We start from the raw sequence: 24,392 nt of genomic DNA, 5'->3' as shown, positions 1-24,392 counted from the left end.
CTTGAGTATGCTCAGGAATAGAACCCTTTCATTTTTCAGGGTCTGATTCGATGTGGTTTAATTGTTATTAAATAAACAAAAATAATAATTAATAAATATTTATTAAAAAAAAATATGAGGCGTGCACTTTTGGATTTTCCAAATTATTTTTTTTCTAGTCTGGGATATGGTAGTCCGGGATACATCGCCCATTTTTGCAAGTGATTACTATCAAGCAAATTTTTCGTGAGTAGCTTTATTTTGATGAGATGCCCAATAATTTCATGTATGAAACTCTCGATTGTGGTAGCTACCAGAGGAAACAAGGATAAAATATTTTGATTTGATGGTTCTCAAATATTAATTACTAACTGAATGTTTTTTTTGTTCAATCTCAAGATAATTATCTAAATTATTCGAAAAAATATTTGTCCTACAAAATCTATGGTTTGATCAAAGAGTCCCCCTTTCCAATGTGTATCGATAACGAAGTCATCATAAATGATTACTAACCAGCTGATTTTTTTATTTTCACTTATTTAATACTTATATAATTCAACAGACATATTGTCCTACAAATTGCGTAATAAATATTTGAGAACCGTCAAATCAAAAATTTTTATCCTTGTTACCTCTGTAAGCTACCACAATCGAGAGTTTCGTACATGAAATTATTGGGCATCTCATCAAAATAAAGCTACTCACAAAAAATTAGCTTGATAGTAATCACTTGCAAAAATGGGCGATGTATCCCGGACTATGGTGATTTAGATAACGTGTAGAGAGAGATATTGAAAATCACTATTGCAATCTTTTGTATCCTATTTCAGTCTTGTACTTTCGTGCTTTCGTCGGCGCATTTCTCAGCTTTTTTAAATTGTTTTTGCAAAATCTTCAAAGTTTAAAGTTAAGATTAAATTTCATTGATTTATAATATCCTTTTTACATCGACATTTTAGTTTACATTTGAAGGCACCTACTGGTCCGGGAGCCAGCAGCAGATTTTATGACCAAGTTCCTCTCAAGCGGTAATTAGTAAAATGCATCAAAGTATAGTATTATGAAGCCTCGTGAACGTCAGCTGGAGCTCGGTTGGGGGGAAGAGCGGTTGTAGCCTCCCGTATCAGCTGACGGTTTTTCCACCAAGATACAGCCAGCTGACATATATATTTATCCACAGTTACATATAAGTTATCATCAGGTAAATTTTTGTTTGAGAGGAAATAACGGAAAATAAATTTTTCTTTAAATTTAACTTTCATGTTCGAGACACCAGCTGACGTATAATACACCATGTTGTAACCAGCTGACTATTTTTTTTCGTTGAGATATTGGGTTAGCTACAATTTGACAAATTTTTAGCTGAGAGGAAATGAATGAATGAATGTATTTTTTTTCCTATGTGCGTGGGAGGCTACAACCGCTCACCCCCCCCCCCCCAACCGAGCGCCAGCTGACGTTCACGAGGCTTTATAATACTATACTCTCATGCGTCTGACGAATTATCTCTTGAGAGGAAATAGTTAACCAAATTTGCACCTGGCTCCCTAACCATACTGATAGTATTGACAGTTTTGAGAATCTTAAGTTATTTAAAATTTTTATACATATTTACAAATAAATTAACGAAGTTTTAAATAAGACCATTAAACTAAAATTATTATGATTATGATTCGCTAATATGAGTTAAATATTATTGCAAAAACCTCTTTAACATTTTTGAATATGGCATATATGTAATTGACAAAAAAAGCCTTCTAACATGACTGGCAAACAGGGTGGAGTGCGAGTGCGGCAAAGTAGACATAAATGTACCGGAACGTGTCGTAGTGTGGCTAATGTGAATATTGATTTATAATTTATAAGGTTTTTGTTTGATTATGACATAATCAAATTAAGCGGTACGTTGATCCATTGTGTAGACAATGCGTCTACAGAACATTTCTCACCGCATGCGCATGACTCACGGTATCGGGCAAACATCACGACACAGACCATATAGGATCGGTTCATCATCCTACCGACGTAGCCATTCCAATTGTGTACGGGCGCAGCTGTCTCAGAATTCTGCGAATCAGTAAGCAAGTAAGTAAGCAAGCAGAGGCCTTTTTCGCTTTGCGCGTCTCGGGCTCGCGATCGGCCAGTTGACATAGCTCGAGGTGTCGTGGGCGAGGCGATGCGGCGGCGCACTCAAAGTTACAAGTTCGCTTTCGTCATAAATGAGCATTTCGTCAGCTGCTAACTGGAGTCGAGAAAGTTGTCTATTTCGAAATGTGTATTGCGTGAGGCGATGTGTCGCTGCGGTGCCATGGAGTCTGGCGCAGCGGAGCGGCGTGCGGCGGCGCGCTGTCTGCGTGCTCTTCCGGAGCGCACCCGTCCGACCAGTCGCAGCAGCGCCTCGGGCGATCGGCCTTCAGAGTTAAATAATTAAATCGAGAGAGCGATGCCGCGATCGGCCCAGAGGCCGCAGAAGACGGCGGAAGGCGCTGCCAGCCTTGGTGGCGCTGTTGTGCGCAATCGCGGCCGGTTTGCGGTGCGCACATCGCCTGCCACGCCTAATCTTCTCGAATGCCTTCCTAGACTATTCGAACGTATTACTTTTTGATCGATGACGTCCAATTACCTACTCATGCGTGGGAAAAAATTTGCGGCGAGGATTAATTTACATACGTAATATGCTTTGTCTGATAAGTTATATATTTCATCTGACACTTGGTAACATATCTATAAAGTATTATATTAATAGAACATAGTTAAACACTTAAGCTAACTTTCTCCGAAATCACTTCATCTTAAATCCCAACTAAATTCACCAAAATCTCTAAATTCTAGAGTTCTATTACACGAAGTACGTGTTACTTGTACATTGTAAAAACTATAAAAAAAGTGTGTAATTATGTGGACTCTTTTAATATGTTGAAAGACAAAGATCAAAAATTTTGAACACAACGTTTGGGTTCACCACAGATTTTATTTAAATTCATGTTAGTTATTGAGTGACGGGCATCCTGTTTTATGTGTTGTCGGCGGTTCAACAGTGAGACGATTCTGCGAATCAGTGGATATTGTCGCAAATTGCCGCTTTCGCCGCCCGCTGAATAATGCATGCGATAACATAACATCACGTCGTTCGCCGATCCGCCATGCCGTTCACCAACATAATGTCTTCGTCACACATACTGCGGAACAAAGACTACCAGAACTTGTTACATAGCCACTCACTTTAGACTACCTACATAGAACGCGTGTACGCTACTATTTGATAAAGATTATCATTGCCTTACATGGCATTTGATTCTCCCCTTATGTTACATACATTCGAGACCAGACATTCCATCCAGGTACAAACGCAATTCAATTTCTAGGTAAAGAAAAATAATCACACTATTCCTGTGCGTCATGATTTGAAAGATTAATCTGCCACATTACAAAAGTAGTAACGTAGTCCATCTGAAGAATCGTATTACTTATAAGTTTTTCATGTGGTGATGGACGATCGTTTAGCATTGGGGTACGGTTATGGGTTGGCTCGCCATCGACGGCGGCATTTCCCACAGCGGCGGCTCCTCGACCAGTTCGTCGGAATGTGGTCGCGGCACCGGCCTGCACTTTCACCAAAACAATTCGTTAGCGGCCTCTTTCGCCACCGCACCGCGTACCGCATACCGCCACCCCGCACGATCCCATCGCGTTGCTCCTACATTCGAAAATCAAAAATGCAAACCGTAAACTCCGCTTAACGCGACTCTATCGAACAATTTATAAATGAGACGCTATTGTCAAATTCAGTTCGGCGGTAAAATGACGCGGCTCCTAAAATTCCAATGCATAATCTGACGACATTCTGTTTCTTTCGAGACTCGTTGAACATGATTTGGGCCTGCGAATTTCAAAATTTTCCATTAGCTTTGGTCACGTCTTATTCGTAAGCAGTCTGTGTGCTATTAATGGTCCGAAGTTGCTTCATTTAAGGAGAAACTGACGTAGATAATAATTGATGTTCTTGGAAACCTAAGTCTAAGTTATGCTCTAGTATACTTAAGTTGATTTGGTAGAAGTGTCTATATACTTCACAGCTTTTCGCCTGTGTGATGCATGAATTATAGGACTATTTACAGCAGGTAATTGTTTGTCTATAGGTATGGGCAGCTCTCCGGCATGGTGGAGCCAGTATTCGGGGTGCTGGGAGCGGTAGCGGTGGCGGCGGCGCAGCCCGCGCTGCCGTATGCGTTGGCCTTCGCGGCGGGTGCTATGATCTACGTCGTTGCGGATGACATCATCCCTGAGGCCAATGCTTCGTGAGTATTGCGGACATGTAAACTGTTGTATATTTAGAACCCACAGGGATTACTTCTGGAAACTATGAATAAATGTCATGTAGCTATTTTAAGTATTTATACGTTATAAATGTTCCAGTCGCCTGTGTATTATAGTTGGGCGTACATTGCTATTTAAACCACTTATAACGCTTACATGCAAATAAATAGCTTGCATTTACAAATATGGCCAACATGTCGCACATTCGTAACCGCCGAATGTCGCACTCGACATTTGCGCACATTCTTTGAGCACTACAGGATGTAGTCCTTAACATATATTACTTTAGGAATGAACAATTAACTTGTCCTTGAGAATGACCCAAAAATACGAGATCGAGCATCTCTTTGTTCTGACCCTTGCGAGATGCGGCCCTCGGCCTGGTTTTCAATGTCAGTACAGACGAGATAACGTCCTTTATTGCGTCTACGAGTAATTCGAGCGACATTCATTTCAAATGCTCTCATAATGAACGTATAATAATATGTTTTCATAGATACATATCGAAAGTCTCTTCTTCAATAATCTACGACGCAAAATCTCCCCGCGCGTCATACGAGACCTTGTCATAATTGGAGTGACAAGGGTTGTTGCTACATTGTCCGGTACTTCGATAGATTGAGATTTGAAGAGCGCTTGTTAGCGACGCAATCTTTGAATCCCGTTAGGGTTTGCGAAGTAATAATTGTACTTCACAGACACTTCCCCTTGGTAACAATTTGCGTATTGTAATTTAAGGATTGTCAAAACGAGTCCTTCCCTTCGAATATCGCTGTCGCTAGAAGATACCGCGGCGTTTACAAACTTTTAGCTATAATGCTAATAAATTTAACGCTATTACTCTCTCAGTGATTAATTCCGCTCATAATTTTCCAATTTATTGATCTTATTGGCATTTCTTGCATATTTTCTCACGGTTTCGCTAGAAGCGGTCGGTTACGTAACGCCGAAAGTCGGTGTAAAAATTCGTCCGATGTACTGACAATATTATGAATTTTATTAGGTAACGGATTCGCACATATAATCGTAAATTTATTGTAATCGAGTTGCATGGATCGTATCGATTATTACCGTATCAAAACTCATTCACACGAAGAGAGCCGTCACGTGACAAATCCGATTTACTGATACATAAAATTTATATGGGTTTTAAAAAAGATTTATCTTCATACAGTCTTGAATTACATATACATTCTTTCCCGCCTTTCAAACTTCAAAACTGCTAACGATTTCTTTATTTATAAATCAATAATGACTAAATCCATATCTAAGACTTGTTAGAATTTTTTTAAGTAAAATCGAAATTTCTCAGACCGCAAGCCCGGATTATACGTACGCTATTGCTTTTATGTGAGTTTGTGGTATTGTATTATGGTAACGTTTACAAAAACCGGTGAGTTTGAGAATACAGATGTCATTGTGAGCATGTCAAAAAGTTTAGCTGTCGGCGAAGTTTCGCACAGTGCATCTAGCACAATAATTATGGGCACGTTGCGACGCAAATAATGTCGTCCAGAAATAGCGACCCGCCGCACAGTGGATCCAAATTCAAGTTTCATGGACCTAGGATTCAATGTCGGTCTATCGCGCTGATTTTTTTTTTCAAGGCAGATAATTGAACTGTTTTTTTTGTATGGAGAAAAATCTTTATTATTTTTTTTCTCGCGTTGCTTTAAATTACGAATGCTTAGATTCATATATTAAGTAAGTCCGGATGATATAGTATCCAGAAAAAAAAAAAATATCTGCATCGACTTGCAGCCCCGCGCAGGAATGATCGATAAAAATTTCAATTTTCCTATGCTCTTTTCTCTTGTATTACCTGCGTTTTGTTGCTCAATACTTGCTTATTCGTACTCCTTACATGACATTAATGAATATTGAGAACATTTCAGCCCACTAAATACGTTAAGTTATATTTTTATATCTTAAAAATTTTCAAAAACAGGCAATTATAAAATAAGTCACAGTACAACGTAACCCGTGCCTAGAAACCAATTAGGTAACGACAACAACCTATCTGGAATGCGGTGTTAGTCCCAGTTAGTTCCGAGTATATAAACAACCTCGTTAGTGCCCAATCGTTAACGAGGTCCAAGTACATAAACAACCTCGTTAGCTTTAACGAGGTTGTTTATATACTCGGTCGCATTTAATCCTGCATGCCCTTAGTACCTGAGTACTCTTAATTTATATAAATAAGCCGCACATTAAACTGAGCTCCATTATATTTCCGACATTTACGAATACTATACAATGGCTGGCTTGAGTACTAATTTGGATATGTTCCTGATTACCTATGAGGAAATTTGGTGATTTGAAGAATTTCAACCATTTGTTTGAAGTTATCATCTCAAAAATCCCATATGAACTGTCTGAAGAAGATCGCAGTAAACACAAAGATTTTTCTCGTAGTTATACACATTATAACGAAAAAATGGTCTGAGTCAAGCCGATCTCTGAAGACGTTTCTGACTCGGGAAAACAATAAAAGGTGGTTGGAATCTGACATCCAGTGGCCTACTTGTGATTCGGTGGACTTAAATGTTTTGTTTGGTGATTGTGCGGATGTAGATGAAGAAACTCAGACCAACTTTTCTTCTTTTATAGTTGAATCAGTTCCATCAACGTCCACTGCTGAAGCAAGTACATCCACTGAAAAGATATCTAGAGTTCCATTCCAAGATTTGAGCAATAAACAAAAAAAAAACGACGATCCGACTCTACTATGAGTGAAAAAAATGAAGAGGAACTTTTTTATTGCTTTACTGAAAAGTTAAAAGCTCACGGCAAAGCAGCTTTTGCGAAAATTTTAGAGCATTTGGAAAAATACCCTGATACTACCAAGTGTATCAGAATTTTTGTTAATTAAAAAGAAGCAAGACATTCCTGAAGACGAATCCTTGGCTGTTTTAACATCTCTTAATCTTTCCAAGTATATAAACAACCTCGTTAAAGCTAACGAGGTTGTTTATGTACTTGTACATCGTTAACGATTGGGCACTAACGAGGTTGTTTATATACTCGGAACTAACTGGGACTAACACCGCATTCCAGATAGGTTGTTGTCGTTACCTAATTGGTTTCTAGGCACGGGTTACGTTGTACTGTGACTTATTTTATAATTGCCTGTTTTTGAAAATTTTTAAGATATAAAAATATAACTTAACGTATTTAGTGGGCTGAAATGTTCTCAATATTCATTAATGTCATGTAAGGAGTACGAATAAGCAAGTATTGAGCAACAAAACGCAGGTAATACAAGAGAAAAGAGCATAGGAAAATTGAAATTTTTATCGATCATTCCTGCGCGGGGCTGCAAGTCGATGCAGATATTTTTTTTTTTTCTGGATACTATATCATCCGGACTTACTTAATATATGAATCTAAGCATTCGTAATTTAAAGCAACGCGAGAAAAAAAATAATAAAGATTTTTCTCCATACAAAAAAAACTCAACAATTTTTTTTCTCAAAAACTATACGCCTAGGGGATTTTTACCATTAGAAAAAGTTGATCGGTGTTCAATTATCTGCCTTGAAAAAAAAAATCAGCGCGATAGACCGATATTGAATCCTAGGTCCATGAAACTTGAATTTGGATCCACTGTGCGCCGTCTGACACCCTGGTAGCAATGCGGCGCGGCGCCTTATACCGCACACATTATGTATCACCAATGTATCTACATACTCGTATTGTTGTTGATAGGGGAAGTTTAAACCTTTATAATCGCATTTTTGGTAGACGATGTGTAGCGTGTTGGAATCCTGGAACCATTATCAGTGTTGCGTACAGAAGTAAGATTAGAATTCTAATTGTTTTTAGACGAATTTTATTTCGTACGTATTTCAGATATTATATACTTACATAGAACGATACTTATGATTACTTTGTACTGTGATTTGGGAAGTTGCAACTTTTATAATCTTGAATTCCTGGTGACATATCAGTCTTACTGTTTGTATGTTTAGAATTGTATAAGACATATCCAAGTAGATGTGTTAACTACATTCTACGAATTGCAACTACCACGAAGTCAATTATTGTATGGAATACGAATTGATTGAATATTGAAGCGATTGGATGACGAGCAGACAAAACTGTCACTGTAGCTATTGAACTTTACTCTTGTATTATTATCGTGTGACTGCGTTTGTTAACTTTTTTTATATTAGTTTAAAGTTTAATTTTGTTACAAAACTTGTTTGTACTAAATAGTAGTAAGTCAGTGTAACATAGTGGTCGTTCGTAAATTACCAATGTGATTTTTTGTGATGACGTTAGTTTTGATTAAGACTGGCCGATTAACCTCAATTATAGTAAATACAATATATATATACCATTTTGTAACTATTCATAATGAGATTGTGGGTATGTGATATTATGTAATTGATATATGAGTAAGTATATTTTAGGATAAAATATTTGTAAAGAATTGTTTAGGAATTTCTCTATTTCCATCACAGCATAATATATTAAGAAAATAAAAGTTTATATCGCGTTTATTAATTGCCACACTTTTCATTTTTATTCCGCGCTATAACTGACTAATAAGTGTTTGGTTAAAAGTGATATGGGCGACATAACATAAATTGACGGAGATTTGGCACCGGTGATGCAGCTGTCCTCACACCGTAAATAACGCTATTATATTCATATTTCCCTGGTTTATAGTTAAGCGTATCTATATAATTACGAATGTCGTACACGGGTCGGCGGAGTTGTTAAACTTGCCGGGCTTTGTAGATGAAAGAATAAATTTATATGTGATGATTTAAAACCGCGTTATGATATTTGTTTTGTTTGATGTCGGTGCGTAGGCAATGCACGTGTAACGTTTAACAGATAGCCGCGTATATGCGCCGTCGGATCCGGCGGCGACAAGTCTATTTGCAGCGGTCGCCGTTCCCGCAGTATGAAGTAAATTCGGTGCACGCGTGGGTTTGCCACCGTCTCGCCACTGTCAATAATAATAAATATAATATAAAATAACGTATTTGTTGCCGGGATAAGGCCGGTGACATCGTTCTAGTTTGTCTAAACGCTGACGTCACTGTCTGGGAATCCGGTGCGCCGGCTCCCTGACCTACCTCCAGACATCGCAAGGCGAATCCTGGAAGGATTTTTGGGATGCTTCAAGTGTCAACTCGAACAGTTGTTTGAGCAAGATACGCTGGCCTGGGACTTATTTGTCTTCGTTGTTTTGCAGATTTCCTTGATTTCAGCTGAATTCATCTTCGAATTTTACCTACTCTTTTCTTCGATGTTTTCTGCTGCACTTTTATCATAGTGCCCTCTATCTAATGCCTAGTGATTTTTAAACACTGTATTTTTGTTCTACGTTTCTAAAAACATAGAAGAATTGGATTACGAAGCATTAAACTGTAATGTGTATGCACGTAGTGATTACTTTAACTAAAATTAAGTCATAATATCTTTAATCCCCAATCGACGAAAATAATTATTCTTTCATTATCCTTGTCGCACAATTTCACTCAGTACTATCTCGTAAGACGTACTAGTTTTAGCAACTCTCATTTCATATTTAAGCTTAAAGTAAAAAAAAATGGAATTTGCATCGCTACATTTGGTGTTTTTGCAAAGTTGCCTAAACTTGGTCAAATGTAACTGTGATGTCAGCAATCTGTTGGTATGTAGGTGCGTTGCTCACCTGGTGTTTCCCACTCCATACGTGATCTGCATACAGTTGCCAAAGAGTTATGTTGCTAGAAGAAGACATGCATATAAATAGACTTGAGCAAGAGTCTGAATAGTTTTTAGGTTTACACTTTACAGATTATCTATGGCGCGTGGATTGTCATTGGAGTACTGTAAACTCCTAATTGTTCAGTCCTATCAGACATGTCAGTTATTTTCAAATTCATACTCTACCCCGTCTAAAGTGGTGCTAATTTTATGTTCCCCCTTCTGGCTACTCAGCCAATTTTCTTTAATAAAGAATATAAATCTTAAACTTTTGATAAATTTTGAGGGTATCTCTATCGATACATAATATATAGGCTAAATGGCACTAGGTTAGTCATATCTGATGCTATTGATGGTATTTTCAGTGCCTCACACTTAAACTGACTAGAATACTGATGTTATGCAAATTGCAATGATGCACTACATTGCGCACCACATAAGAATGACAGAATGCGAGCCCTAACATTAGCAACAATGTCAAACGCACATGCAAATTGGTACAATCAATAAGCAGAGTGGGTGCCGGATGCCTCTGTTATTTTGCAGAGGTTTTTCCTTATGTTGCAACTAAATTGCATCGTGCCGGTTACGTAAGCGATATTTTGAATGACGATACGTAAATTGAGTTGTTTATGGCGTTAAAATTGTATGAATACCTACTTTTAGCAATAGGTATATTTTTGATATTTATAATAATTATATCGGAGCTTGATTTTTAAGCCTTTGGAATTTACATGATATCAATAATAACCACGTGTTTTTTTTATACATATAGACAAAGCTTTCTTATGCCAGAATTTTGTATCAAATAACCAAATGTAAAAAAATAATTTCTCCGCACCTTACCCTTTGTATCTGTTAATAAACCACCGTACACCACGATTCTTGCTATTAGACGCGCGATCGGATTAACAATATTGTCCGGCTCAGACGCCATGCAAGCGTGTACGGGGAATCGTTTTATTGTAATGGCTCATAATTCCAGCTAGGGTCCCGGCGTGCCGTCAATGACTATTGTTTCTATAAATCCGAGTGCGTGAGACGCAAGCGCCATCGCCGGCCTTTCCGATATCATTCCGCTGCTTGGTATTCTAATGCCGTCGTTTCTCAATGGCTCGTATGACGACTACGTTAATAACGGGCCGGGCGTATGATGTGTGGCACTATTGTGAGCCCCACCGTGGCAGTTTGACCACGGAAGCATTAAATTCGCCCGAGCCGCGCTTGCAAATGAAGTTCATAAATATTTCACGTGTCTGAATTTAATTTATAATGGGGATCGTAATTGCTTGTGTTGAATGCATGGTATCGTTATGTTTTAACGGACAAGCGGAGTTGGCAAGGTTTTATGAGAAAAGATATGGATTTTTTAATAAATAGGGTTTTTCACGTTCCAGTTTTTATTAATATTGTTGACGCGTATTTCTTTGGTACTATGAAGTATGAACTCTACTAAATATATCTTCTATGAACAGATGCAATATGTGGAGGTTCAGATTTTTTTATCAGTGATCTATATCCTGAAGTCCTATTGGAATCGATGTCAACAATGTTTACTTACTTAAGATTCTACTTTGTTACTTTCTATTCCTATAATTAATCGTTCATTATTGCCTGCAAATCTACAGAAAATTGTCTGAAAACCTCACTCGAAATTAATTACCACGCGACGCGGAATGAACGTTGCATTTATAGTAGTTAGGTACATATTTTTAAGAATAGATTTTTAGAAATGTTTAATTTACAAATAAAGCTGATATTCAGTTAAAGCAAGCAAGCAATCTGCAAGTTCAGTTCCTACACTAATTATTATCAGTAGTAGAAACCCTTCAACTTATTCCCTATAGATTCAACTATATTCTAAGTAAGGTGATATAATCTATAGAGCTATATTATAATTTTGTATTTTGTTACAGCGGCAACGGTAAGCTGGCTACTTGGGGCTGCATCATCGGCTTCTTAGTCATGATGTGTCTAGACGTAGGTCTTGGGTAAACACCGACACGCACACACTCACACCGTGCCTTCCTTCTATGTGTTTGGGCGACTTATTCGTTAATTTTGGAATTATTTATATGAAACATATAACGTCTATTCATTTGATGTTATTTTTACATAAAAACTTTAGTTGTTGGATGATTTTTAACTAAATCGATTTTTGAACGACGAAATCTTAACTCTGAAAGTTTCAGATGAATTATTTATATTACAAGTTGTGTTAAGTGACAAGTTTACTTAACTTGTCGGTAAAGTTTGTACATATATGTGAATTGTAAGAATTTATATTGTATTGCTTTTATATTGTGACTAATTTGACGAAGCCTTACGTGTATTCACAGTGTAGTACATATTCGTAAAGGACCTAAGAATTTTAACGTTAGATATGAATGAATAAGTTGCCCCAATCCAGCCGTGTCAATGGTTAAACGATATTTGCCAAATTCTGTACATGATTATGTATATAGTTAAAGAATAGAATAGAACATTAGTATATAAGTATTAATATTATGTAGCACTCGCACAAAACGGTCGATTCCAATTACTTAATTAAGAATGAAATGAAATTATTATTGTTTTTATTTTACCAGTTTTACATTGAAAGTATTATAATTTATTTGATGTGTAATGAGCAAATTATTTATTTTATTTACAATTTGACGAGCTCTAGATTGTTCGATGAACGTTCTTCAGTGATGCTGTAAATAGGCTGCAGAAATTTTATTTATTTGACATTTATAAATTATCCTTTGATATGATGTATTTGATAGAGATGTTTTATTATATTTGTATGTTCGAACTGCTCATAGAATGAAACCCCTGGACTGTACAAAATATGTATGTACTTACGGACCTGTGTTAGGTTTTGTTTGAATAATCGCGTTATTGTGAGATGTGTAAAAGACAGAATAATTTAACGAATTTGTTATTTTATTATTTTAATAAATTAAGTATAAAGCATTTTATTGTATTTTTATTTTACTTTCCTTTGAATTGATATTCATAATACCCAATATACACAAAAATAATATCACAAAATGTATAAGGTACTTACTCGGAAAATTATTGTGCTTTAACCTTTATAATTATCATCTTAACTGGTCAGTAGAATTGATTGTTTAGGCTTTAGGACCAAATAAAATAACTAAATAATAACAAGGAGGGTAGTCAAGTAATTTCTAAACATTCATTTGAGCTTAGTTTTTTAAATATTTACTTTATTTAATATAAACACATAACTTTTAAAATATTACAATTCATTTAATTTCATCCGACATATTTGAATCCATAAACCAGTAACAGGAATTATTGAAAAATTTATTTCTTTAACAATTTAGTAACTACACGAGTTCTGTTTATACCATTGAAATCTATGTAATTAACAAAAAATGCACTTAAACATTACAAGTTGCTCACTCATTGTGCCCATACCTACCCGTAGATATAAAAAACTACAGTCATTTGAATATCTAATATAATATTATGAATATATTTATTAGTACTTAACTCATCCAAGATAATACGTGACAAACAACAGGAATTGCACTAGAAAAGAGCAAGGGAGCCGCGGTCGTTGACCCCGGCTCCCGAACTCCCGAATACTTGCAGCTGCATCGATAACACTGCGCGCCCACTATCTGTTCCAATAACCCTTGTTTACAATATAACTAGTTGTGTAAGGTTTTGTTAAAATACTACTTTTAGTGCCTTGCAAAAGAAGACTCTTAATTTGAAGTAGGTAAACAGTTGTGATATTTTCCAATCAGTATTTTTATAGATAGCTAATGTGCACGATAGAAAATACATAGATATACTATACTAAATAAGCCTATACTAGAGATCAGTTACAATAAGAAACTTAATGCTCTTAATTAGGATAAAAATTGCAAGGAATCGATTAGTGACTCTACATTGTAATAAACGAGCTAGGTAAAATACTAGGTCTAACGAGGTAGAACTCAAATCGTAAGTTTCACTCAAGTACGAGTAAGTACACAATAAATGCGCATACGCAGCTGCGTCGATAACACTAAATGCACTTTTCAAAACTGTTTAATGTTTCCTAATATCCTTTTATCCTTATTTATATTCAACACATGTTAAATATATTATGGTCACCAAGGTTCCTCAAGGATGAAGTATTAAAATTAAACTAAATAAGGTTTTATCGATCCATTAAATTATATGATTGTTGGTGTTTTTGTCGTAGTTCATCGAGAGGACTAAATGAGTCCCCATAAACTATACTATTGTATGTTTTAACCATTTAACATTTATCTATAGGTACAAACAATTGAAATATTGGAATCATACATCTATAAGCCCTGAAAGCTTTCGTCTTTTAGGGAATCGTGTAACAAATACGTGATCAATAGAGCCAAAGCTTGCAATTTTTTGTAATTTGTCGAGCAGGTTGTAGATATTTACCCTTCCTATTCTGCAAATGCATCCAGAAAATACCCTATGTCGATGACACGATCAAGTCATTGTTTTTGTCAGTCATAATGAATCTAATCTCATCAAAGCTACACAAACGGTGAATAAAAGTACTTGTAACCATGCCTTATACAAATTCCTTTTTGGCTTTTATTTATATTTTGTAAGATTTCCTGTTGCTTCAGGATAAAGAATAATAAGATTTCTGCAATTTGTAATAGCGGCAGTACACATTGGGCCAAGGCGTTGGGCCAACGTGTTGGGAAAAAATGAAGGATATCAAGATTCCTGTTCACACATTGGCGTACTGATCATTCTGCATTGGCGCTTCAAGGATGGACGTAATCCGTAAAAGTTCTTGCAGCCGCGGCAATTTATTTATACAGTGCGTTTAATTATTACGTACAATATGTACATCAATAACAATGAATGTACTCTGCCGTCTGCGATGATACCATTTTCCAATCTCTATTGTCCTTTTTTATTTCTGAATAAATAAAACATTATTATGTTTAAATTTTTTCAAATGTTTAAAATGTGTACATTTTACACTTAATTTAATTTTAATTACCTATAAAACGAAACTTTAAAGATTATATAATATTATTAATTATTATTATATTAAAATATGATAATATTATTTATGTAATAAAGCACAATTTGATCAAAACCATGCTCATTGTATATTGTTATTTAATTTTTAAGAACAATAACTTTTTAATACTATTTTACTCACTTTATAAATATATTTTTTTTATCGCATTATATATGAAAGTGAGATAAGAAAAACATCTAGAATAATATAATACATAGAAAATAAAACATCTGATTTATTGAGATTGGTTTTTATTTTTGTGTAGTTCATGCCGTGGATTCCAAATTATTCCTTAATGTCGATACAATTCTACGAATTGTAAAACCTCATTGCTTGCCCACATCGGCGCCTCGGGCCTCCATCGCTATTGGAACATGGTTAAACGTAAATTTCATTGACGCGCATCGATACTGTCTCCGCTGACGCGTAACAACAAATTGAACAAGACGCCAACGTGTGAACGCTGTTTGCGGAGCGCGCCAAGATCCTTTGATGTGTGCACAAAAAACCGACAACATTCGGTTGGCCTGCCAATATTGGCGCCAACTAGGCTAATGAAGCCAACATACCGCCAAGTAGCTCTCTACACGTTGGCCCAACCCGTTGGCCCAACACGTTGGCCCCATGTGTACTGCCACCATAATGACTTTTCTAAAAGTCGAACAAGCTGGGAGCGACTTTCAGGTAGGTATGTATCATTGCATTTACTAAAAGAATAGCTTACACAAAAGCACTTGAAAGTTTTCTTTATCACATAGGGATAATAACAACGACTAACACCAAATGTTAATTGAATACACACTAAACATTTATTGTACTTTACCCCATCTCATTGCATCATATACGTATTAGCTATAAACTACCCGTACATTGACCTCGCCCATTTATCAAAATTATCCAATAAAATAATATGTATAAGGAGCCAGAAGGAAAATTCATTCAGTTAGTTAGGAATATTAAGATTTACGAGCATCGGTGGGTCGAAATTTTGTGAGTACGTTTGATATGTTTGATTGTAGAGTCGTTAAGGAAATTATTGCCTTGTTCTTGAATTGAAAGTTTGAAAGGAAAATATTATAGGGATTTATGTGATCTTGGGCAAAAAAATTGGATGATATACAAAGTGTTCAGCTACCGTCGTAGGGATTGTAACATTTTTTCATAACATTTGTTGGTGTTTAAATAGGATGAAATATTTATAGCTGCATTTATTAATTTCAATGTACTAACGTTATGTTAAGGAAAGAAAATTAAATAATTTGATATTTATTTTAATGTTTTTTTGTAAAAAGTGCATACTAAGTAATATTTCTTAAATCATGCTCTATGTAGAGACCAAGTAGGTATTATGAAATTGATTTACTTAAAACGATATGATATCGATATTTGTCATAAACATTATCAAATAAATCAGGGTAAATATTAAACTGTGTACAATAACAATAACAAAAAGTGCCTTGTAAGTGTTTCCGTTCAAAAAGTTGTGTCATCGTCAAGTGTAGAGTGTACCGAATGGCGAGATATATGGGGCAGTACATTCGATCGTGTAATGTGAAGCACCTTCGGGCTCATTTCCATTCATTCGGTGTTTGTTGACAATGTGTCGGAGCGCGGGCGGCGCGGGGCGGGGCGCGCGCTGCAGTCGCAACTGCGCGCCTGCGCCCCGCGCACGTTGCACTGCGCCGCCGCACGTGCGAGCCGCACCGCTGCAGCACCACCGCACCGCGCCCGCACATCCCCATCGCCCGCGCCGACGACCCTTACCTACTTTACGTCACCTAACAGTAAGTCATGCATGCGGTGCATTTCACGATACGACGCATGCCCGTCCGCCGTTTCATTTTCGCCGGCCCCGGTGTCGATCGTGGCGATTACTTTCATCGCGAAATATGAATCTTTTTTGTGGTAGATTGACGTGAATTTATCGATTTTGGCAAAATGTATTTTATTTAGTGCCAACAAAGCTCACTTTTGCCCGACCGACGGGGAGTGATTTGCAATTTGCGGCGTAGAGCCGCGGTCGGAAGTGGGAACGCAGCGTACACCTGCCCGTCACGCTGCCTTTCCGACGCCGCTTGCCTTATTTTCGTTCAGCCTTTAATTTATTGTCTATATCTTTAACTGTCTCGTGTGCGTAAACAACTGCAGCGGTCGATCTTATTTATGCGTCTTGAATGCGCGTAATTAGCTATTTATTTGTAAACAAGAGACAATAACAAATGTGTGTACTTATGTATACTAATTATTTATTGAACGCGAGGTCATAATTGCATTCAAACTGAAAATATAATGTTTTTAATGACGTTCCTAAATGTTAATGGCAGTATACAACTTCGCGTGTTATTGCGAATGATGGGATAATTCTAACATTCAATGTTCCACCTGAGTGGGATTCTGTTTTGATTACTTCTATTTGTATTTGGATACCATTATTAGGTTATTGAACGCCTTAGATAATACCGTTTATTTATAATGTATTTGAAAAATGTTCATGTAACTTTGTTGCTGAACTGACAAAGCGTGACGAGCTTTCGCATTTTTAAATGTTTAATAAGTCGAAACCCTTCGATTCTTTGAAAACTCTACATGATTAATTTTAAAGTGCCACTTAAAGGAATGACATTAGTTTCATGTTCAAGCCAATATGAACTCTATCATACACTGAAAGAAGTTCGAAATTTAATATTAACAGTATTTCAAAATACGGGCGTATCAATAACCGTGGTCAGTGATTTTGAATAGTACACTGTTAAATAATAGTAGGAAAGCATTACATAATTTTTCTTCAATCATTTTATTACAACCTTATCGTAAATGTAAAATACCTACCTGTAGTACCTAGGTACCTAAACTTAATTCATGTGAAATTCATGTAAAAAGCTTATTCGCAAGTTTATTTAACAATACACTGTAAATTTTTATTATTATGTCATGGAATAAATTTTCAGATACCAACTTATTTTCCTAATCTTCTTCTTCAAAATAGGTAGGTAAATCTAATACTTGTGTATTTTAAATATAATCTTGGGAAGTGTTTTGATGTGTTGAAGTTTCACAATATGATTTTTAACATCGTTTATCTATCGATGTTTCATGTTTAATTTCATAAATATTGTGAAACATATGTTTTAACTCATCTTAAAAACGTCCCTTATATTAGTCATTTTTCATATCACCATTTTAGTTCAGTCTGTCTGCAAAAATTGCACTTTATTTTGTCACACATCATTTTATACGATAACTTCAAGGAAGTGTATAAGTGCTTACAGGAACAGAAACACAAAGCGCAAGAAAAACATATTAACGACACGTTTACATACGTTTCATATTGAATAATATAATTGTATAAAATGGATCACTTCCCATGCAAACATACCTACACGTGGAAGAAAACGTCGCATTGCAACTTCGCTCGATATCAATGAGAATGCGAACTAGTGCATTTATTGCAGCATTATATAATTGGACACAATTTAATGATTATTATGAAGATTTATTCCATCTCTATTTAATAGGAAGGCTTTATAGAAGCGATGAAATATTAGTAGAGCGATTGCTTGTTTCAAGATTCACAACAACAGAAAATTTACTACTTTTCAAAAAGTTTATCTTCTTCTTCTTCTCTTGTTCTATAAAGGATATAATACACATTTATTTAAGATGAAAGATATCTTATATATATTATATCCTTTCTACTACGACGACCGAATTATAAAGTAGAAGTACTATATTTTGATAACTACCGTATTGGTTCGACGATACCAAATGTAGAGTCAAATATTGCGATTTGTCTCTAAGAGGACTCTATCGAATCTATAGTTTCCTTATTGCATGCTACAATAACATATTGAAAATAATTTTCTCAGCAACGGATAAAACATAAATATTCAACACACATATATCTCCTAATACTCTCTATGGATCATTACTTATTCTATGTTTTTTACGTTACTCTATGTATAAATTAATACGGAGAGTTTCATATAAATTGTAACTAATTTATATTATCGCCGTCTATAACATAAAGTGTGGAAACATAGTCGTATTTTGCAGTCGCCTTATAGTAAGCATTAGCATTCATAAAGGTACGTAATTACCGTATTGTCTAGACTGGAACCGCGATCTATGAATTATTGAGACATACATTGATTCTTACAACGCGAGGCCTTTCTAATGGGATGCGGGCTACGAATTAAAATCGTCCTATTAATAAATAGTTTGTGAGAATGTTTTTGTATAGGATTGTTTGTTAGTTGATACTCAATTACAGAAAATGAAATGGTTATTCAATCTGGGGAGGATATTAAATTTGGCTTTTGATAGGTATGCATGTCGTATTTTGGAGGAAAATTAAATAATCTATTAATTAAAATTAATTAACGTGCCCAAAATATGTTTTCATTCTTGATTTGTTACTTTGACTTTGGGGTCATTGGTTTTTTTGCGGTAGGTACTAATATGAATTTGTATGGTAGATACATTTATAATATGAGACGAAATTGTTTGTTTATCCTTGTTACTGCAATTTTAAGAGATATCTTATATATCTAAGCTTTTAAATATGATAGAGTTGTCTAAGTAGCGCCGGTATTGTTATGATGATGAATGTCTTAACATACATTTCAGCTGTAGTTACAATACAAGTATTAGCTGTTTATATTATATTACATATATTATATTGATAAGAGATAAACAAAACATATAGGAATACCTTATTTTCCTTAAGGATAAATTTTGACGATATAACGTCACAGCTAAGGTCACAGCATTTTATATCAGATACTAAATTAAAATAAAAATCAAAGAAATGAAAATATTGAGCAACACGGGAACATCAATCACGCTTTATGTGACGCGGTTGATGACGCACTGCGCGTAACCGTACTTCGCGTAAAGTACTAGCATAGTACCTATGTATAATGCTCTTTATACTTTGGTACCTACTAGTGGAGCGGCCTTTCTAGCCGTTCACCCTTCATAGTACCTACGTAATTAAGCTTGAGTACGTAGGCTTGCGTAGAGTATATACCAAGTGACGAATTCCCTCTACCTCTATAGCGATACAGATTTTCATTGATTACAACACGAAATGTTTCACCTAAGTAATGAAGCTGGACGTAAATGCTTGTTTAAAATATTGTACATCTGATTTTCTATCGATTGGTAGCTTAGTAGGTACATTACATAGGATAGATTGACAAACATTTATTTCCTCGTTAATAAATAGTTAATTACTGTAATACTGTAATGTTTTAACAATTAACTGTATATCGTTGTTTCACATTGTTGTCTAGTAGTGGTGATTAAGGATTTTTTGTACAGAACCATTTGATTAATCTTCACTAATAGGTACATTTCCACTGATTATCAAATAAAGCTCGCGATAACAAAAAATATTGAAAAGCAATAAAAAAGTACAGAAGTACATTGCCGTGAATATGCGTCAAATTATTGCGTCCGTTATTTCTAACGGCGCAATGGACTGTATCGCTTCTAGTGTCCAATGTTAAACAGCTTAGATATCGAATAACAATAGAATAATCAAATGTGCTTTCTTTTTTTTATAAATATCGTTGGGAAATGTATTTGGAGAAAAGTTCTTCACTAATGCTGTAATGTGGTCAATCTATTAGGGTTGTAAACGCTCTACAATTTTTTTACAATTTTTCATAGATAGAGCTCCTAGCTGGGTAGTTCGATAAAATTGTACTTTAAGCTATGAGTACCTAGTTATAAAACTATATAATTAAATAAACGTGATAGACAAATACATATTATTATATGTACTAACAAAATGCTTTACATTGTAGGTACATTTATTTGAGAGGAAAATTCGTAATAGGAGTTATAAGTTATGTAGAGACAGCTTTTATTTATGTCATTATAAAATTATTTGGCAGACATTAATATACTTATGACATTGTATCTTCGTTGTAGTACCTATAAACAAAATAAAATTAAAAGTAAGTTTGTCGCGATAAGGAATGTATCCGAAGTATTTTTAGTCGCAATAAAGCGAACCGCAAATGCCAATCGAGATCTATTAAAAGTCGATCGATATTTAAAGTAACATTGTCGACGAAAATATCGCAAGATCACGTCGCGTTCAGTATCGCGTGTCGCGGGCGACGCTCGCCACTTGTGACTAGCGGCCGTACACCGTACAGTGAGCACCGCACACCGCACACCGCTCGACTCGCGGCTCGCGGCTCGGAGCGACATCGGCGTACATAGTTTTTGTAAGTGAGCCATATGTATTGTAGCGCATTGCGTTCTAGCCGAGAGGCGATAATGAGGAGTGCAATGGTGACGTCACAAGGCGCGCGGGTGGCGCGGGACGGCGCGGTGCGGGCGGGGGACAAGCGGGCGCGGGCCGCGGGGGCAGGAGGGGGGGGGGGGGACAGCGAGCCGCGCGCCCGTTCATTGTAGTTTTTCGATTATTGTTTAATTAGGGCGAAGCGGCGGCGGAGCGGCGGCCAGGGGTCGCCAACTAGCGGCCCGCTTTTCCGATTTGTGCTCCTTTTTCAAAAGGATTTGGTTGGCTGCACGTTTTACTATGTAGGACAATGTCGTGCATATTTAAATTAAACTATAAATCACCATTTATGTCACAGTTATTGTAAAATATGTAATTATTACAATATGCGGTCATAAATCAAAGATCATTTAGAGTAAATAATTGTAATAAATCATGTACGTACATAACATGAACATCAATATGAATAGATAAATGCTTTAATTAAACAAATGTGTAATTTATATGAAAATTTATTTTCCCTTTATATACTTATTATAATCACTAACGTATTAACTATTAAAAGACAAACAGGGATTAATAATCAGTAGTAGCTTAGTAATTGTTGTAACAACGGCGAATAAAGGCTCATCAGCCTCCTGACATAATATTGATATTTGAGGTGCTACTCGCTACTTATATATAATCGAAAGAAACTCAGGATTACATTTATAGTCTTCAATGATATTCATGTAAAATATCGTAAAATATTCATAATAATCATCCATAATAATACTACGTGCACCTACAAATAAACATCCAAGAGCAATGAAACAAAAAAATAGTCCAACAACTGAAAAACGCAAACATATTATATAAAGTGCGAAAATAATCTTCAGACGGTACGCGAGTTGAGCGCATCTGGGCCGCTATCTACGGGCGGCGACCGGGGGCCCGCGGGGTGGAGCGCGGGAAACGGCGCGTCAACGAGCGGGCCCGAACGAGGTCGACGAACGGGGCCCCGAAAACTACGCAACCCCTGCATTTTCATTTCGATTCCAATTTCAAATTTACGAATGTGTTTTTTTTTTATTTTTCTTTTTTTTATTCCGCGTCGATTGTTTTTTGAACGTTTGGAAATTTGTTTGAAGTTATGACGTTCGTTAGAATGATAGTGTAGATATTGCTAAATTTTAACTGGATATTTTACAATACGCCCATGTAATAGTTTTCACGTGTTTTTAAGATGTAATGCAAAATTCAATAGTAGGTATTGCGATATATATATAGCGATGAAAATTTATATTGCTTGCACATTTTATTTCTGATTTGGCTGAACTCTATTTTTGTATTATTTGTGGCAAAATATAATAATGGTTATAATAGGTATTTATTTAATATACCTAGCAAAATTATTTTTTTCGTGATAATTTTCAAACCATTTTACCCACTTAATTCCTCAAGATAATATGTGAAATGAATAGGTACATTTTCTCTTCTTATTGCAAATTTTATTTAAGCACTTATTAAATACATTTTCTACCAAGTGGGCTGAAGCCTGAAACTCTACATGACCAAAATTAAGTTTAAGAAATCAAAAGATAATTTATGTATGTTAATGTAACTATGTAGGTACCTAAGTACTTACAAGTTAAATGTAAAAATTAAATTACAATTATAATCAAGTTCATGAATTTATTAATTATGTTTCTCATGTTTTAAATAATATTGATATGATGTGATTAAAGTTAATTTATGACTGATACCTACATAATTAAATAATACCTATCATGTTTTAAATTTCTATCAGTACTTTTATTTTATTTTATGCCGCTTCATATTTAGGTATCTACCTACCTAAATACAATTTAAAAATTTTCTAATATTCTTATAAACTGAATATTCTTATTTAGAAACTGAAGGAAATGGTATTTTTAATTAGAGCGGATAGGTAAGTATTTTTACAGCCTTAGTTTACACTTTACAGCATTTAAAATACGTTATTCACATAAATCAGTCAATAGGGCAATTAAGAATTAAAAAAGCAAAGAATATTTATTTATTTATTATTACATAAATCAATAACCTTTACAGAATAAACCCAATGCGGTACTGACTAACACCATAATTCTATACAAATACACTATTTACAACATAAACAAATTAACTTACAGTCTACGAAATAAGATAAAATTAATACAATACAACAACAGATAAAAATTAAAATGAATAACTAATAATATAAATTATGAATGTACGTACCTATTACTACTGAAATTTGAAAATTGAAATTCAGAATTACAATTTGTTCATTTAGACCACCGAAATAACACCGATTTCATGTACCGAGTTATTCCTGTTCATTTCCCTCATACATTTCCATGAACTGTTACCGCAAAAATAAAATCGCCTAGTTATTGACGAAAGAAAACATTTAACGACACGCCCACAGCGCGCTCCGACGACGCTCCGGCAATAAAAGGACCATTAATGTCGATTCACAGTTTTTGACGTCGAGCTTTGTTCACGGGCTCACGTGATTAACAAACAAATATTTCTTTTTTATTGTACACACGCGAAAGGCGACCTATCATATTATAAACACGTTGTCCGCACATCTAGATATTTGTACATCAAAAAAATCCTCACAAACTTATAAGAATTTCTAATCACCAGTCTACTGAAGGAACAAAAAGTTTCGGCATCCCGCAAATATACTCGGAGGTCATAAAAAAATCTATAACCATGCTTTTTTGTTCAACCATTTAAATTTTATTAACTGTAAATAAATTGCTCGGACGTCATAATTAAATACCAGAAATAGCAATTTGTCTATTTCAACATTTTACATTCGAAACAAAAAGGTGAAAAATGCGAATCTCTGATAAAGGATGTCTTGGAAACATTCCAGCCGATGAGTAATGTATTATTATGAGTTGTCGTCGTATGTAGCGAATGGACGCGCGCGCTCATCGATAGTATCCGGGCCAATGCCAGCCGTACCTAAACTAGAAAAGTATTGTCCTCGAATGTTCTGAGCGATAACCGCAAACCGCGGAAACGTGAATTGCGACTCTACCCGTGTGACGATAGAGTGGCTTTTGGCGGGGTGTGTGTCGCAGAGGT

At 35.6% G+C, this 24,392-nt stretch overlaps 2 protein-coding genes across 2 annotated transcripts in view; both read left to right on the top strand.

The window, feature by feature from the left end:
- Zip48C (Zinc/iron regulated transporter-related protein 48C) overlaps positions 1-12,960 on the top strand; it is a 43,280-nt gene extending 30,320 nt beyond the window's left edge. Inside the window, exons 6-7 of the mRNA XM_090108282.1 lie at positions 4,119-4,277; positions 11,919-12,960. Coding sequence (XP_089964408.1) covers positions 4,119-4,277; positions 11,919-11,997 — 238 coding nt within the window. The 3' untranslated portion in view covers positions 11,998-12,960. The remainder of the gene's footprint in view (positions 1-4,118; positions 4,278-11,918) is intronic.
- Positions 12,961-16,629: 3,669 nt separating this feature from the next.
- LOC149903942 (uncharacterized) overlaps positions 16,630-24,392 on the top strand; it is a 61,031-nt gene continuing 53,268 nt past the window's right edge. The window contains exon 1 of the mRNA XM_090108195.1: positions 16,630-16,815. Within this exon, the coding sequence (XP_089964321.1) occupies positions 16,630-16,815 (186 nt within the window). The remainder of the gene's footprint in view (positions 16,816-24,392) is intronic.

Source organism: Colias eurytheme, chromosome 12 (genome assembly GCF_061535395.1).
Source record: "Colias eurytheme isolate Ceu_HAF_F1 chromosome 12, ilColEury1 Martin Lab GWU primary, whole genome shotgun sequence".
NCBI lineage: Eukaryota > Metazoa > Arthropoda > Insecta > Lepidoptera > Pieridae > Colias > Colias eurytheme.
This window is presented reverse-complemented; position numbering and strand designations above follow the sequence as displayed.